This window comes from Pavona decussata, unplaced genomic scaffold (genome assembly GCF_977016875.1).
Source record: "Pavona decussata unplaced genomic scaffold, jaPavDecu1.1 SCAFFOLD_366, whole genome shotgun sequence".
Lineage (NCBI taxonomy): Eukaryota > Metazoa > Cnidaria > Anthozoa > Scleractinia > Agariciidae > Pavona > Pavona decussata.
In genome coordinates this window covers 3211290-3226958 of record NW_028145742.1, presented here as the reverse complement: position 1 = coordinate 3226958, position 15669 = coordinate 3211290, and the positions used below count along the sequence as shown (strand labels likewise).

The window sequence follows — 15669 nt, the reverse complement described above, 5'->3', positions numbered from 1 at the left end:
TGGATTTTTCTTACAGTCATGTCATTGCGGGTCATCTCACCTTAACTATGATTCCACAGGGGAAAGAGAACAGAAATCCCTCGGAAATTGAATGGTATTATTGACAACCTGCGATGAGGACTTGTTTCCATTTTACTGACTAAACATACACGGACGTTATTTAATACATGATAATTAAAATCAGCATTTCTGGAAGGGTAATGTTGCGGCGTGCGTGCTAAATATGCTGTGACAAAAATATAATTTTAATTGAAAGGAAGTTGATAACATTGCACTCAATAAAACGCTATGTGGAAACTCGAGGCTTGGGGTTAAGATAAAATTTACTATTAAAATGTTTTGCTAAAAGAAGTTTACAATTTCTTTTAAAAAGTAAAAATAAGCATTCCTAAGTCTGAAAGCAAAACGAAAAGTAAACGATTGGTGATCAAGTCAAAGTTAGTGCTAGGAAAAAACAGAAGAGCAAGCAGAATTGTGGTCCTTATTCCCCTCGGCAACTTTGCCTCGATCAGTTATGCAGGCTACATATGCGTTTTTAATTTCCATTATTATATAATAAGATTACACAGAATCATTATAACAAATTCCTTGTCCATAAGTCAATTCCAACAATGTGCACACACCCCAGAAATGTTTTTTCTCCTCGCATGTGGTAAATAGGTCATTTCCGAGTTGCTTTAAACCTCATTATGAAAGCGAGACTAAGTACAAAGTTTTTATTATGAAAACTAGTTTACATTCAGATGCAAACAAAACTAATTTTCATATGAAAAACTTTGGACAGCCTCGCTTTCATAATAAGGTACACAGCAACCCGGAATTTCCTGTTTAGTTCATAAGAAGTGGGAACCGGAGTACAGTTCACGTAAAACAAAACAAATCGGAAAGACAGAATACAAAACAAACAACAAACAAGACCTAACCACAATAGGTAACAACAAAAAAACAACAACAACAATACAAATACAATGCTCTCCGGTACCAGTAGAAAGACCCTTCATTTGACATTTTTTTCCTGAAGTATTGTTGTTTTCGCATGCATTTTTTGTCATTAAGTCGCATATTGTTAGTTCGTGTTCCCAAGAGGTTAATTAGGACTACTACATTTTTGCAAGCGTAAAGATTTAGTTGTTAGTTTTTAGTTGTTGCTGTCAGTTCCACTTTCAAGTTCTCAAGGTTTTTTCGCTTGCCCAGTAACAAACATTCGGAAAGGTGTGTTCAGCATGTACTTTTCTCTTTGTTCCCGATTTCATGTTATTTCTAGCGATATATATTTACAAGTTTTTCTGTCATTTTCCACTAGCGAGCCTCTCCTTCGGTTATGACAGTGTAGTGGAAGTGTTCCGAAATAAATTACTGACATTCGCAAGCTTTTGTTGATTTTACTGGATTTGTGCATCCTTCACAGAATCCTTAAAAAAGCTAAGACTACTGCAGAGAGGATGAGGAAAGAGTTAAAGCTTTGTAGCTCCAGCAATGCTCCAGAACAAATAAATCTGGTAGTGATTGTCAGCTTTCTCGAGGTAAGGTTTTTCCTAAAATCTCACAGGGTTGGATTGCCTGAGCATCTTACCATCAGTTGATTTTACTTATGTATCTCTTTTTCGTCTCTTTCTGTACAGAAGCGAATTCTGACATGTGATCAGCGGTCACCACAATAAATTAAGAGATAATAACATCTAAATTAACATCTATTTTTTCCCGTTTAACTTTGAAAGACGAAACGGAATCCGAATCAATAACAATCAGGTGTAGTTTAAACGTAGTGAATTAGAAAGTAATAATGAAGTATTTTTCCCGGCATCCGTCCCTGGGGTTCGAGATTAGTGCGGCAACCCTTGGACAGAGAATTGCGGCTTCGTTTCAGTGGCAAGATCGTACAGGAAAGAGGTGTAGAGGGCAGAACTTACTTCTTCGTACCTTTTTTGCCACTTAAAAAACTTTTGGCAGTATCACGCAGATAAGTTCGTGGGGCATTACTCAGCTCATTTGTCCCTGCCATAGGGCCGCGGATGATATTGGCCAAGAGTTGTTTTTCGATCCCTTGAACCTCATCATGAGAGCGAGGCTTTGTCTTTACACAGAGCCTCGCTTTCATATTGAGATTCAAAGCAACTGTGAAATCAGCCTATTGTGATATGTTATGGAAGAAAGGAACGTTTAGTCTTCTACCTCAGTCTTTTTGATTTTTTTATTTGTTCACGCTGTTTAAGACTTACAGCAACTCTCTAAAACGGTCTTGCCGACGCAGTATTTATAGTGACGGATAGCTGACAGCTTGCTGCTGGCAAACTAACTGACTTCAAACGTAATAAAATCTAACGTAATATGCTGCGCAGAACATTTTGCGCACCTGTATTGCAAATAAGCTTGGCGAAACGAAACACTGGCGAGATTTGTTTCCTCGCAAAATTTCACTAACACTTCCGAAGTGTTTCGTCAAAATAATACAACGAAGGCAATATGAAAATTACAAAGAGCATTTCTATCGATTTATACCCGACATTAAAACAATCAAACGGTTGGAAATCTAAGTTACAAAACCGTTGTGAAAGGTAGAACAAGAAGGAATGGACTCACTAAACCCACGGTTCTTTCCATAAATTATAGTGGAACGTGTTTACAAGATCGAAGCCTTAATTAAAAGTATTGTACGTCCTGGTACAACAGATCTGGTACAATAGGTGTTCCGTTCAACAATCGCCTTTAAATTAAAAGTCTTAACACTAGGTAGTTATCTAAGTAATCAATAGTAAAAATTAACGGGTACAAATTCAGCTGAAACACGGCGGAATTACACCAAAATGTATCAGAAACGAGTAAACAAGTTATTTCCAGGCAATTTCTGGTAAAAGGTACACTTAAGGTTAAAACCTTACGAAATATGCGTTGACCAGACATAAGCAATCCATTGTTATTTCTGAAAACCAATTAGGCCATATTAATCTATTGTATGTTTCCAAGGAAACTATTCAAAATAGTATACTTTTGCTTCACACTGAATTTTAGGTAGTACCTGGAGAAAACAACGTTTGGTCAACCGATAACTGAAATAAAGTTTACGAAAAACTATTACATTGAGAGATGACAACTAACGCAGTTTCGGCTGCAAAACTTGTAAACTGGAGTATATTTAGAAAGATAATGTATACAGTTTCAGGAAGCCCGGCTTACTTCTTAGTGACTTACACTACGCAATTTATCTCAATTCTCTTACGTGTAATCATTAAAATGTAAAGCACAATGAACACACAAATACACCGACTCGTTATTATTTCAACCGCAATATCCTGAAGTAATTAGCAATGCCGGCAACACCTCCGTAAGCCGAATAACACGGTTATTTTAAGGCAATATTTCCATTGTATTTCCCTGCGTGCTGGGTAAGGGATAACACGGGCGACCTTGGGCGGGGGGGGGGGGGGGGGGTATGGAGGGTACGATTAAGAGTAAGAGAGTAAGAAAAAAGTAGGGTCTCTTACATGATCTTGGGGTATTTGTTGCCAAAATTGTTATTTTCTGAAATAAGAAAAAAAGCCGAATAGCACGGTTATCTTTAAGGCAATATTTCCATTGTATTTCCCTGCGTGCTGCCCATATTTTCTACTGGTTTTGCCTGTTTTTGTTTTCTTTGACATTCTCTCTTTACTTGACATGATAATATTCGATACGACCCTCTAAAAATGAACTATTTTGACTCAAACCGGCAAAACACTATTACTTAGTGAAGTCGACATATCACCAAAAACGCGATAGGCCGACTTTGCTCTCTTGGGAATATCAAAGATCTGTCGAAAATCAACGAAACTACACGAAAGCTCACGGAAAGAAGCACGAGAATGTGTTGAGCTTGTGACCGGTTTTCGTTTACCTGTTCTACATCAAAATTATAAATTACTGTGATGAAGGTCTATGGCAGCGTCATGAAACTTCCTTTCGTGTGCCCTGTGATCGAGTTTCAGTACTCATTTCAGCCTAAAGCCGGCACGTGTATGGATTGTTTGGCAGATAAAGAACACGCTCTTTCGTTATGTTGTGATTTGCGCTGTTTTGCCTTGCAAATTGTTAGAATTCCAAATTATTCAAGTTTCCCTGGTACGTACGTTTGTTTCTCATTCTATCATCCAAACATGAAACACTCCTTTTGGGGAAGGGACGGGGGAAGGACGGGTAAGGGATAACACGGGCGACCTTGGGGGCGGGGGGGGGGGGGTATGGAGGGTACGATTAAGAGTAAGAGGGTAAGAAAAAAGTAGGGTCTCTTACATGATCTTGGGGTATTTGTTGCCAAAATTGTTATTTTCTGAAATAAGAAAAAAAGCCGAATAGCACGGTTATCTTAAAGGCAATATTTCCATTGTATTTCCCTGCGTGCTGCCCATATTTTCTAGTGGTTTTCATTGTTTTTGTTTTCTTTGACATTCTCTTTTTACTTGAAATGATAATATTCGATACGACCCTCTAAAAATGAACTATTTTGACTCAAACCCGCAAAACACTATTACTTAGTGAAGTCGACATATCACCAAAAACGCGATAGGCCGACTTTGCTTTCTTGGGAATATCAAAGATCTGTCGAAAATCAACGAAACTACACGAAAGCTCACGGAGAGAAGAACGAGAATGTGTTGAGCTTGTGACCGGTTTTCCTTTACCTGTTCTATATCAAAATTGTAAATTACTGTGATGAAGGTCTATGGCAGCGTCATGAAACTTCCTTTTGTGTGTTCTGTGATCGAGTTTCAGTACTCATTTCAGCCTAAAGCCGGCACGTGTATGGATTGTTTGGCAGATAAAGAACACGCTCTTTCGTTATGTTGTGATTTGCGCTGTTTTGCCTTGCAAATTGTTAGAATTCCAAATTATTCAAGTTTCCCTGGTACGTACGTTTGTTTCTCATTCTATCAGCAAAACATGAAACACTCCTTTTGGGGAAGGGACGGGGGAAGGACGGGTAAGGGATAACACGGGCGACCTTAGGGGGGGGGGGGAGGGGGGAATATGGAGGGTACGATTAAGAGTAAGAGGGTAAGAAAAAAGTAGGGTCTCTTACATGATCTTGGGGTATTTGTTGCCACAATTGTTATTTTCTGAAATAAGAAAAAAAGCCGAATAGCACGGTTATCTTTAAGGCAATATTTCCATTGTATTTCCCTGCGTACTGCTCATATTTTCTAGTAGTTTTTCCTGTTTTTGTTTTCTTTGACATTCTCACTTTACTTGACATGATAATATTCGATACGACCCTCTAAAAATGAACTGTTTTGACTCAAACCCGCAAAACACTATTACTTAGTGAAGTCGACATATCACCAAAAACGCGATAGGCCGACTTTGCTCTCTTGGGAATATCAAAGATCTGTCGAAAATCAACGAAACTACACGAAAGCTCACGGAAAGAAGCACGAGAATGTGTTGAGCTTGTGACCGGTTTTCGTTTACCTGTTCTACATCAAAATTATAAATTACTGTGATGAAGGTCTATGGCAGCGTCATGAAACTTCCTTTCGTGTGCCCTGTGATCGAGTTTCAGTACTCATTTCAGCCTAAAGCCGGCACGTGTATGGATTGTTTGGCAGATAAAGAACACGCTCTTTCGTTATGTTGTGATTTGCGCTGTTTTGCCTTGCAAATTGTTAGAATTCCAAATTATTCAAGTTTCCCTGGTACGTACGTTTGTTTCTCATTCTATCATCCAAACATGAAACACTCCTTTTGGGGAAGGGACGGGGGAAGGACGGGTAAGGGATAACACGGGCGACCTTGGGGGCGGGGGGGGGGGGGGTATGGAGGGTACGATTAAGAGTAAGAGGGTAAGAAAAAAGTAGGGTCTCTTACATGATCTTGGAGCATTTGTTGCCAAAATTGTTATTTTCTGAAATAAGAAAAAAAGCCGAATAGCACGGTTATCTTTAAGGCAATATTTCCATTGTATTTCCCTGCGTGCTGCCCATATTTTCTAGTGGTTTTCATTGTTTTTGTTTTCTTTGACATTCTCTTTTTACTTGAAATGATAATATTCGATACGACCCTCTAAAAATGAACTATTTTGACTCAAACCCGCAAAACACTATTACTTAGTGAAGTCGACATATCACCAAAAACGCGATAGGCCGACTTTGCTCTCTTGGGAATATCAAAGATCTGTCGAAAATCAACGAAACTACACGAAAGCTCACGGAAAGAAGCACGAGAATGTGTTGAGCTTGTGACCGGTTTTCCTTTACCTGTTCTATATCAAAATTGTAAATTACTGTGACGAAGGTCTATGGCAGCGTCATGAAACTTCCTTTCGTGTGCCCTGTGATCGAGTTTCAGTACTCATTTCAGCCTAAGTCACGTGTATGGATCGTTTGGCAGATAAAAAACACGCTCTTTCGTTATCTTGTGTTTTGCGCTGTTTTACCCTGCAAATTGTTAGAATTCCAAATTATTCAAGCTCCCCCGGTTTGTACGTTTGTTTTTCATCCTATCATCCAAACATGAACACTCCTTTTGGGGAAGGGACGGGGGAAGGACTTGTAAGGGGTAACACGGGCGACCTTGGGGGGTGGGGGGGGGATATGGAGGGTACGAATAAGAGTAAGAGGGTAAGAAACAAAATAGGGTCTCTTACATGATCTTGGGGTATTTGTTGCCAAAATTGTTATTTTCTGAAATAAGAAAAAAAGCCGAATAGCACGGTTATCTTTAAGGCAATATTTCCATTGTATTTCCCTGCGTGCTGCTCATATTTTCTAGTGGTTTTGCCTGTTTTTGTTTTCTTTGACATTCTCACTTTACTTGAAATGATAATATTCGATACGACCCTCTAAAAATGAACTGTTTTGACTCAAACCCGCATAACACTATTACTTAGTGAAGTCGACATATCGCCAAAAACGCGATAGGCCGACTTTGCTCTCTTGGGAATATCAAAGATCTGTGGAAAATCAACGAAACTACACGAAAGCTCACGGAAAGAAGCACGAGAATGTGTTGAGCTTGTGACCGGTTTTCCTTTACCTGTCCTATATCAAAATTGTAAATTACTGTGATGAAGGTCTATGGCAGCGTCATGAAACTTCCTTTCGTGTGTTCTGTGATCGAGTTTCAGTACTCATTTCAGCCTAAAGCCGGCACGTGTATGGATTGTTTGGCAGATAAAGAACACGCTCTTTCGTTATGTTGTGATTTGCGCTGTTTTACCTTGCAAATTGTTAGAATTCCAAATTATTCAAGCTCCCTTGGTACGTACGTTTGTTTCTCATTCTATCAGCAAAACATGAAACACTCCTTTTGGGGAAGGGACGGGGGAAGGACGGGTAAGGGATAACACGGGCGACCTTAGGGGGGGGGGGGAGGGGGGAATATGAAGGGTACGATTAAGAGTAAGAGGGTAAGAAAAAAGTAGGGTCTGTTAAATGATCTTGGGGTATTTGTTGCCAAAATTGTTATTTTCTGAAATAAGAAAAAAAAAAAACGTATACTGTTTTCGTTGCAAACATTAGAGATCCTGGTCCAGTTGTTCAAAGTTCGATTATGTATTAAGCTAATCCTGGGTTAACGTGGACTTTGATCCGGGTTTTTTGCTAATCAATGTAGACAGGACAGGAGGACAGGAGCCCATTAAGATGAGCTTCTGATGTAGACTCTTGAAAAAGATTTTGAGTTTCTTGGTTTTTAGACTTTTCTTTAGTACTAGCTTAAGATTATTAAAAGCATTTTTTAATAAGCGTGATGAAAACCTCTGTTAATTTTTATTTCTAACTGGGGACTAGTGCAGTGTTAATCGACTTTGCGCTTTCGAACAACCGGGCCCTGATTAGTTTAATATACACTAAGAACGGTTGCGTGGGAGACTGGGCCCTGAAGTGTAAAAGGAAATAAACAGAAATTATGTTATATAACGGAAAATACAATGTTTGAGTTGCATAACAAAACTAATTATTAAAAGAAGTCAAATGACATGTAAAACATAGACTGGTTCTCCAAAATTTCAGTTAACTTTGAACTTTTCTTTATCTTGGTATGCTTTGGGTAATGCAAGTACAAGTCACGGAAACAACTTTAGCCAGTCGCAAACTTCACGTTTACAGGAAATATCAACTCACGCGCCTTGTTTTGTGACACGTGGGTGATCTCGTGTCGCAGCTGTGACGTAATAAACAACCGGTTGCTTTATAATTTAGGATTCCGGACGAAACTTCATTGTTCATACAACCAACATTTACATTCAACAGAGATGGATAGCAGACGTCTGTAACTGCTAACTGTAGGTAGAGATGCTATCTTTTTTCTCAAACAGGACAAGTAAATTGTGATACTGGAATGGAAGAATTGTTGGAGGACCACCAGAATTTTACCAATCCGAGAACCATACTGGACTCTCTTATAGAACAAGGGAACTGGTTCGCACGGACCGGCCGACTCGATCAGTCATTTAGGGCCTTTTCTAATGCTTTCCGGGTGGGATTAGTTCCCAAAGAACGTATTTCATCGTTGGTTGAAGCATGTTTGGAGTTTCAACGAAGCAAACTTACTAAAGAAAGAAATGAAGATCCATCGAACACTGATGATTCAAGCACAAGCGAAATTTTCAATTGTTTGTTATGTAACTGTGTTTTTATGAAGCCGGTTACCCTGGCTTGTGGACACACTTTTTGTGAAGTTTGTCTTTCGGAAGAGAAGTCTTTAACTGGTTTTCATGAGTGTTGTAAATGCGGCAAAGTTGTGGCTGAGAACACTGTCTATTCTGTGAATGTACTTGTCATGAACGCAATCCAGAAATGGCTTCCGGGTGAACACCAGAAACAAGAAAAGAAACTTCAAGGATATACCTGTCTCATTAGAAATGACATAAAATCAGCAATTGATTGTTTTTCCGGAGTACTGTCTACATCGGCTAACGACTTCCATTGTTTAAGTTGGAGATCCGATGCTTTCCTGCGATTGGGGAAACTTGACTTAGCGCTCCGAGACATCGAACAAGCTTGTAAACTAAGTCCTGGATTAGCGAGAACTTTTTACAGGAAAGCTGCGATACTGGCAAATTTTGCCAAATTAGAAGGTATTCTTTCAACCAAGCACGAAGAGAGTGTTCTAGCTTTGCTACGTTGTTATGCTCTTGCCCCCAAATGCCACCGGTACCGGGAAGAATTTACAGAAAGTTTGCATCAACTGCTGAGTCCCAAATTCACCAATTTGAACAGAACTTTGTCTGTGTTGAAGCAGAATCAAAGCGGAGGAAATGAGCTCACACGTCAACCCAATTTGCACCACTTAGAATCATCAAGCAAACGGACAGACTCCGTTGGTACGGAAGCCAGCGAATTTGCTACTTATTCTAAAGGCCAGATGCTTGCTATGGGAGTCGGAAAGAGACCTGAAACCAAAACATTGACTCTGGCCGCTTTAAACAGCGGTGAAACATCATTTGTGAGTGAGCAAGACAGAGGAAAGAAAAGTGTTGTGAGAAATGGCTCCCCAAAAGCGAAGTCCCACGAAGGCGGTGTAAATAAAGACATCTTGCATTTGAGAGAAGTCGAAGATTTTGAGTGCAAACTTTGCTACAATCTTTTGTTCCAACCCATAACTTCCGTTTGCGGACACACATTTTGCCGAGAATGTTTGGAAAGATGTTTAGATCACCGCGCGGAATGTCCTTGCTGTAGAAGACCACTGGATCAGTATCTTAAAGGAATCCATAAAATGGCGGTCACAGAAGAATTGGAGAAAATTTTAGTCAAGTATTTCCCAGGCGATTACAACGAAAGAATGAAAAAGTTCAACGAAAAGATGAATGCACTTAACAGGTAAGGAGAGTTACATAACCACGTAAAGCGTTAGTTGAAATTTGGAAGATCGGGTAGGAAAGCTTGAGAAATTACTTAGTGCAAGAAATTTTCTTTGGTCACCATGTGGCGGTTTTTTTCTTGGTACAACTTGTAAACTGAAGTAGCACTGCAAAACGGGAAATGGCCGAAAAACAGAATAATTATATAATCGATAAGTGTTATGTAAGCTTAATGACACACGTGAGGTGTACAAATTGGTATAATTTGAATGGTTACTTTCTGTAATGGCCTGGTTCAGACAGCATGCTTCTTATGTGCTATACCAAGTAGTTGTGTGGCATCTATAAAATCATTTTTTCTACGGGATGCCCGCAGAATGGGGTAACACAACGATAAAATATCATGCAGTCTTTCTGAATAAAACTATTCAATTATTTCAATTGCGAAGGGAGGATTATCATAGTTTTAAAATCTGCGAAGCTTGGAATGGAAATAAATGAGGCCACATTAAGCATCCTGCAAAAATGCCACTAGGGCATCTTGTTCTTTATAGATTTCTATTACATACCACAGAATCTTCAGCTACATCAGAACTTGCCTCTTCATACAGGATATAGCTGCAAAAGTGTGTACGGGTGCAGAATTCAGACCTTTAACATCCCCCCCCCCCCCTTACCCTGAGTACCTTGGGTATTTTACCATGTACCATGCCCTCGGAGATTAGAAGGAATTTATTCTTACTTGAGGTTGGACATTTGAACCAGATTTTTCTCTTGGTTGAGCGGAATTCATACATGGTTTTTTCCTGGTTTTGGGGGAGTGTAGGAGTTTTGCAAGAACAGGATTTTGCCTTTGTGAGTGAATGCCTCACTCAAAATGGTTTCGATATAATTTTTGCATGAGCAGTGATTGATTTAAGCTGAAAATTTGTCCTCCAGGGGAGGTCTTGGAGAACTCATGGGCAAGATTACTTGTAGCATGAGACAAATTCAAGCCCGAGTCAAGTTGGTGTCACGAGCCAAGTTTGAGTCAGGATCCAACTGTTATTTTTCAATTTTTCTATGTCTTCTTTCTTGTTATTCTTATTTACATAATAATATGTCCCATCTGGGACTCATTTTTAACGGAGTCTTCGTTTCTCCCTTATACACATTTGATATCTTGTTGTTGTTGTTTGTCCGTTAATATGTCAATAGTAGACAGAAAGATTAACCGTCTGGTTGACAACATTATTCATTATCGTTCACTACAGCCATTACTGCCGTGACTCAATGCCGTTTTAGAAACGTATACAACATCCCCCAGTGCTCGTAAGTTTTCTAAGAAGGTTAAGACCTCTATATGCATACACCTGAAGCAGAGATTCCATTTTATACGATTACATCCCATAATAACGATGCATGTGGATTCAACAGAAAATGGACCTCTTACAGTCCGCAGCCATCTTGACTGGTTGCCCTTTGCGTTAAATAAAAAAATGGTGCGAAAGGCTCATCCATTAGCTTTGGTCATATCCATATACCTAAGTTTCACAAGCCAAGTAAAAAGCTTCAGTCACCAACAACATTGGACAAACCCTTTCAGGACAATCATAGATAGCGAGAATAAACGAGGAATGGGGTTAATTTCATTCAAAACACTGCCACCAACAATGAAATCTCATGATTGCATCATCAGGGGAAATATCTCATTAATGTTTGATGTTTCAAACAGCAGTTGGCAGATCATTATGAAAAGCAAGAATCACGATCAAAGATATAGAGACAAAAATGAAACAAAAGGAAAAAGAAACGGAACCTGACCCAAACTGGATTTGTGGCTCGAACTTGACTCATGTAGTGAGTTTACTCCTTGTGGGCAAGACAGTTAAACAACTTTATGGCCCCGGGAGGCAGGACTTTTAAAAGTTCAAATGCCCACAGGGTTGCCAGGGGGAGTTGAAGTTTCAAATTGATTTGCGTATAAGAGGTACATGTATGAACCAGGCCGCATCGGTTCTTTGATGAAAATTGGTCACCATTTTGAATTGCGACAATGATAGAATTCAAATAAAAGAAAGATCGGCGCAGGTAGTATATCTTTCTTCTATTTGATCTTTCATTCACAGTTCAAAATATATGTTTCATATATTTACATTCAATGATAGAATTACTGTGTTTGTATTGGAATCCAATCACAGTATAATAATTATTTATTTCTAAACTACCCAAACTTGGTCAACTGGCTAAAGGTTTTTGCTGATTGTACCAGTACTTGAGACTTTTAGCCATCTTAAGATGAATGTGTGGACACTTAAAAACACAAATGCCCACTTTCCATCAAACCTTCACTTGTGAAATTTGATTGGCAACTAAGTTCTCTGCATTTGAATATCTCTGGAATCAATGTTTTACAGAAATGATTTGCCGTTAAATTCCCACACAAACACTGTATTTTGTGTTATGTATGGCCAAATTCATAATGGTATCCAGTTTGCCCTGAAGAGATTGTATGACAATGATTTTAATTTGATCCTCACATAAATACCTATTTTATTTAATGAAACTTACACTCTAAAAAAGGTAACACAAATTTATTGAAATTTAAAGTTGCAACAATGAAACATTTTCTCGGATGGGTGCCAATATCTGTATAATGTTGGTGTGATTTGATCAGCTTTGACCTTAAATCGTGATACCCCCTTGCATTCCATAACTTCTTGTATTGCAGCCAAAAAAAAAAAAAAAAAAACCATGATCAATCCAGTGCTGCTCTCAGGTAGATTTTCCTTTACATCACCTCTACCCTGTATTGAGTTCCTTTAATTAATGTGGAGATTTTATCTTTTCTTGTTTTTGTTTTGGATTTTTTGGGAGTTAATCTTTCCTTAAATTGCTTTTAATAGTCAATCACACTGGACTGTACCTGCCCCACACATAGATACAATTTTAGTTCAGAAAATTTTTGCAGTTTTGAAACACAATCTCTCTTGCATTAGTAGCAGGAAAGTTTGGCTCAGTGAAAGAACACAAATATTTGATTAAAAAATTTTCAATTAAATGTTGTGTCCCAGGAGAAGTGACGAACAGCTGTTTGAACAAAGCATAAGTAACGTGTTACCAAAAGATAGAGTGGGTGGAACTAAAAGCTTTTAAGGTCTGTGCCGCCAAGCTATGTGAAAGACTTTCAGGGTTCCCTGCAGAGCTCATCCCCTTGTCTCTTCTCCCAGATGTTTAATTTGTTCCCGTAATGCCAGAGTTTTTGTAGCCAGGTAAAAGATTTTCCGTGACAAGTTCTTCTGCTGCCATTTCCAAATTATTCACAGGTGGCTTTTTTGATCCTGTGTGTGCTATGCTAAGTGTTCCCCTAGATAGTTTCCTTTTTCAGAAGCAGCCAGTGCATGTTCTCCATATTTTGGTATACACACAAAACTTTCCACATAATAACTTGTTCCTTATATTTGTAATGTGTTATTTATTCTGTTTGAGTTCAGTAAGGTAAACAAATTATTTAAATAATACTCTAATCTAAGTATCACTTTAAAAAAAACACCTGCTAGGCTGTAGTGATAAAGAATAGTGTATTCTTGGATTTGTGTTCGTTAAGGCTAATTTACACTCACTGAGTAATTAAGCTGATTTGGCCCAAATCGACATAAAATGAAACAGCAGATGAGAATCGGCCAGATTTACAAAATTCCATAGCAGTGCCACAGACTTTTTGAATCAGGCTGATTTTAATCCTGCACTAGTTAACAGATGGTAACTTGCAAATTGGTGCATGCAATTGAACCTTCCAATAAAATGCAGTTAAATTGGTAATAAGAATAGTAGCAGGCAAAATCCTTTCACTGTGAAAACTCAACACTCAGCTGTAAGGTGCAGGTCGTTACAGCTTTTTGTGTAGATTGCTAAGATGATATGTTTTTTTCTCTTGTTTTAGTGTGAGAGATGATCAGAACCCTCAAGTGCCAATTTTTGTGTGTACCATGGCTTTTCCTAAAGTCCAGTGTCCGCTGCACATATTTGAGCCAAGATATCGGCTGATGTTGCGACGTTGCCTTGAGTCAGGATCAAGGCAATTTGGAATGTGCTTAAATAGTGAGGATCCTGAAAAGAGTTTTGCTGATTATGGTACGATGCTCAATGTGCAAACGGTGAATTTCCTTCCGGATGGACGTTCTGTTGTGCACACAGTTGGTGGGCGACGATTCCACGTCATTTCAAGGAGTATGGTGGATGGTTATCACATGGCAACTGTTGAGTGGGTGCAAGATGAACGTGTTGATGATGAAGAGGAGCTCAAACACCTTATTGAGCTGAACAGGGTTGGATACACAACACTTCAGAGTTGGTTTAGCCACATGAATGCAGCGCAGCGTCAGTGCATCACTAATGCTATTGGGCCTGTTCCAGCCTTTGATGAGAACCTCCATTTGCTCAATGATGGTCCTGATTGGGTGTGGTGGGTTCTAGCAGCTCTGCCATTTCAAGACAACCCCAAGATGATTATTTTAGCCATGACATCAATGAGAGAACGCTTTCAGAGTGTAATCCGTTTCTTACAGTTAATGCTGTCGTGGCAAAACAAATCAGCGGATAAAAATTCTTCATCTTGTTGACAGGAGTTGATTGTTTGGAGTAAGTTAATAATTTATTGATTAATATTTGAAGCTACGATAAGGGTTGATCAAAATTAGAGTCATGGCAGGAACCCAGCCGTTTTTAAATGAAAATTAGGGTTGAAGGGCTAAAGTCATGTACAGCATTTTGAACTCCACTAAAGTTCCAATTCAGGCCCTTGCCTATTTTACTGCTATGGCAGTCCACTCCATATTCAAAGTTCAGCACCACGCCACCACAAATAATATTTGACTAAATTATTGTTGGTGTAGACTTCTTACCCATTTTGTTCTTGCATGCTTGATTTGGTTAAGCCATTGGTAGTACTGTAAAAAGCACCTTGTTGTTCTTCATTGCCTAGAAACGAAGACAAAGTTTTAGTAATAGGGAATTTTAAAATTGTTGAGAATCGTTAATGGTGGTGGATTTTCCCCCTTTATCTTGGATTTTTACATTGTTTTCCTAATTTTACAGGCCTTTTCCAGTGGTATTGATTATTTTTCTTTCCAAGACTGAGTCCATCTATGGATAGCTACTTATCGTTTTGAAATGTGACCTTTGAATCTCTTGAGAATGTGAATTACAGTGAAACAATAAGCGTTCCCTAGTGTTAGTTATACTTTGCTTTACTGGTCAAATTGGATTTGATTTATTTTGATGAAGTTATTGTGGCTTTTCCACTGTTCTTCACTTGTTATTAAATTAGCATCGAGTATTTGACTGCAAACTAAATTTGAATCAAGTACTCAACTACAAACGCTGTTTGTTGCTTGTAGTTCAGTGATGTTGTGTATAAAGTTTGGCACTTAGATTACAGTTGTGTATTATAGTTTGAAAAGCACGAGACACCGGATGTAAACTTTTGTCAAGTCTAGGGTAATTTCATTGGTGCAGGGACTTGAAATATGTTTCATGCAGTAATAGTACTTGAGAGATGAAGTTTTATTTAAAGGCCTAAATGACAGGTTTTGTGTTTGTGCCCAGGTTAAAATGTTTGCTCAAAATAGTAAAAGTAAATTTATTTCATCAAGAGCTGTTAACGTAGGGTCCCCCACAGATACTGTCATATAAAAATAAGAGCCATTTGACACTTGTTTTGTAAATTTTCAATTGCTTTTATTTAAAAGGCCTAAATGATAGGTGTTATTGATATGACCACGTTTTAGTTCACTGAAATTAATAAAATTTAAATTATTGCCACAGGAGTTGTTAGATTATAATGCATGCAGCGACGTTTTGCTCAGTAAGGAGATACAGTTAGGTATCTTAATGATGGGGTGACGTAAAGACTG

General features: G+C 38.6%; 1 protein-coding gene across 1 annotated transcript; it reads left to right on the top strand.

The window, feature by feature from the left end:
• The first annotated feature begins 8170 nt into the window (after positions 1 to 8170).
• Positions 8171 to 15579, top strand: LOC146452863 (LON peptidase N-terminal domain and RING finger protein 1-like). Its single transcript, XM_085097349.1, has 2 exons — positions 8171 to 9794; positions 13698 to 15579. The coding sequence occupies exons 1-2, from the start codon at positions 8311 to 8313 to the stop codon at positions 14374 to 14376; spliced, it is 2163 nt and encodes a 720-aa protein (XP_084953475.1). The 5' UTR covers positions 8171 to 8310; the 3' UTR covers positions 14377 to 15579.
• Positions 15580 to 15669: the final 90 nt, after the last annotated feature.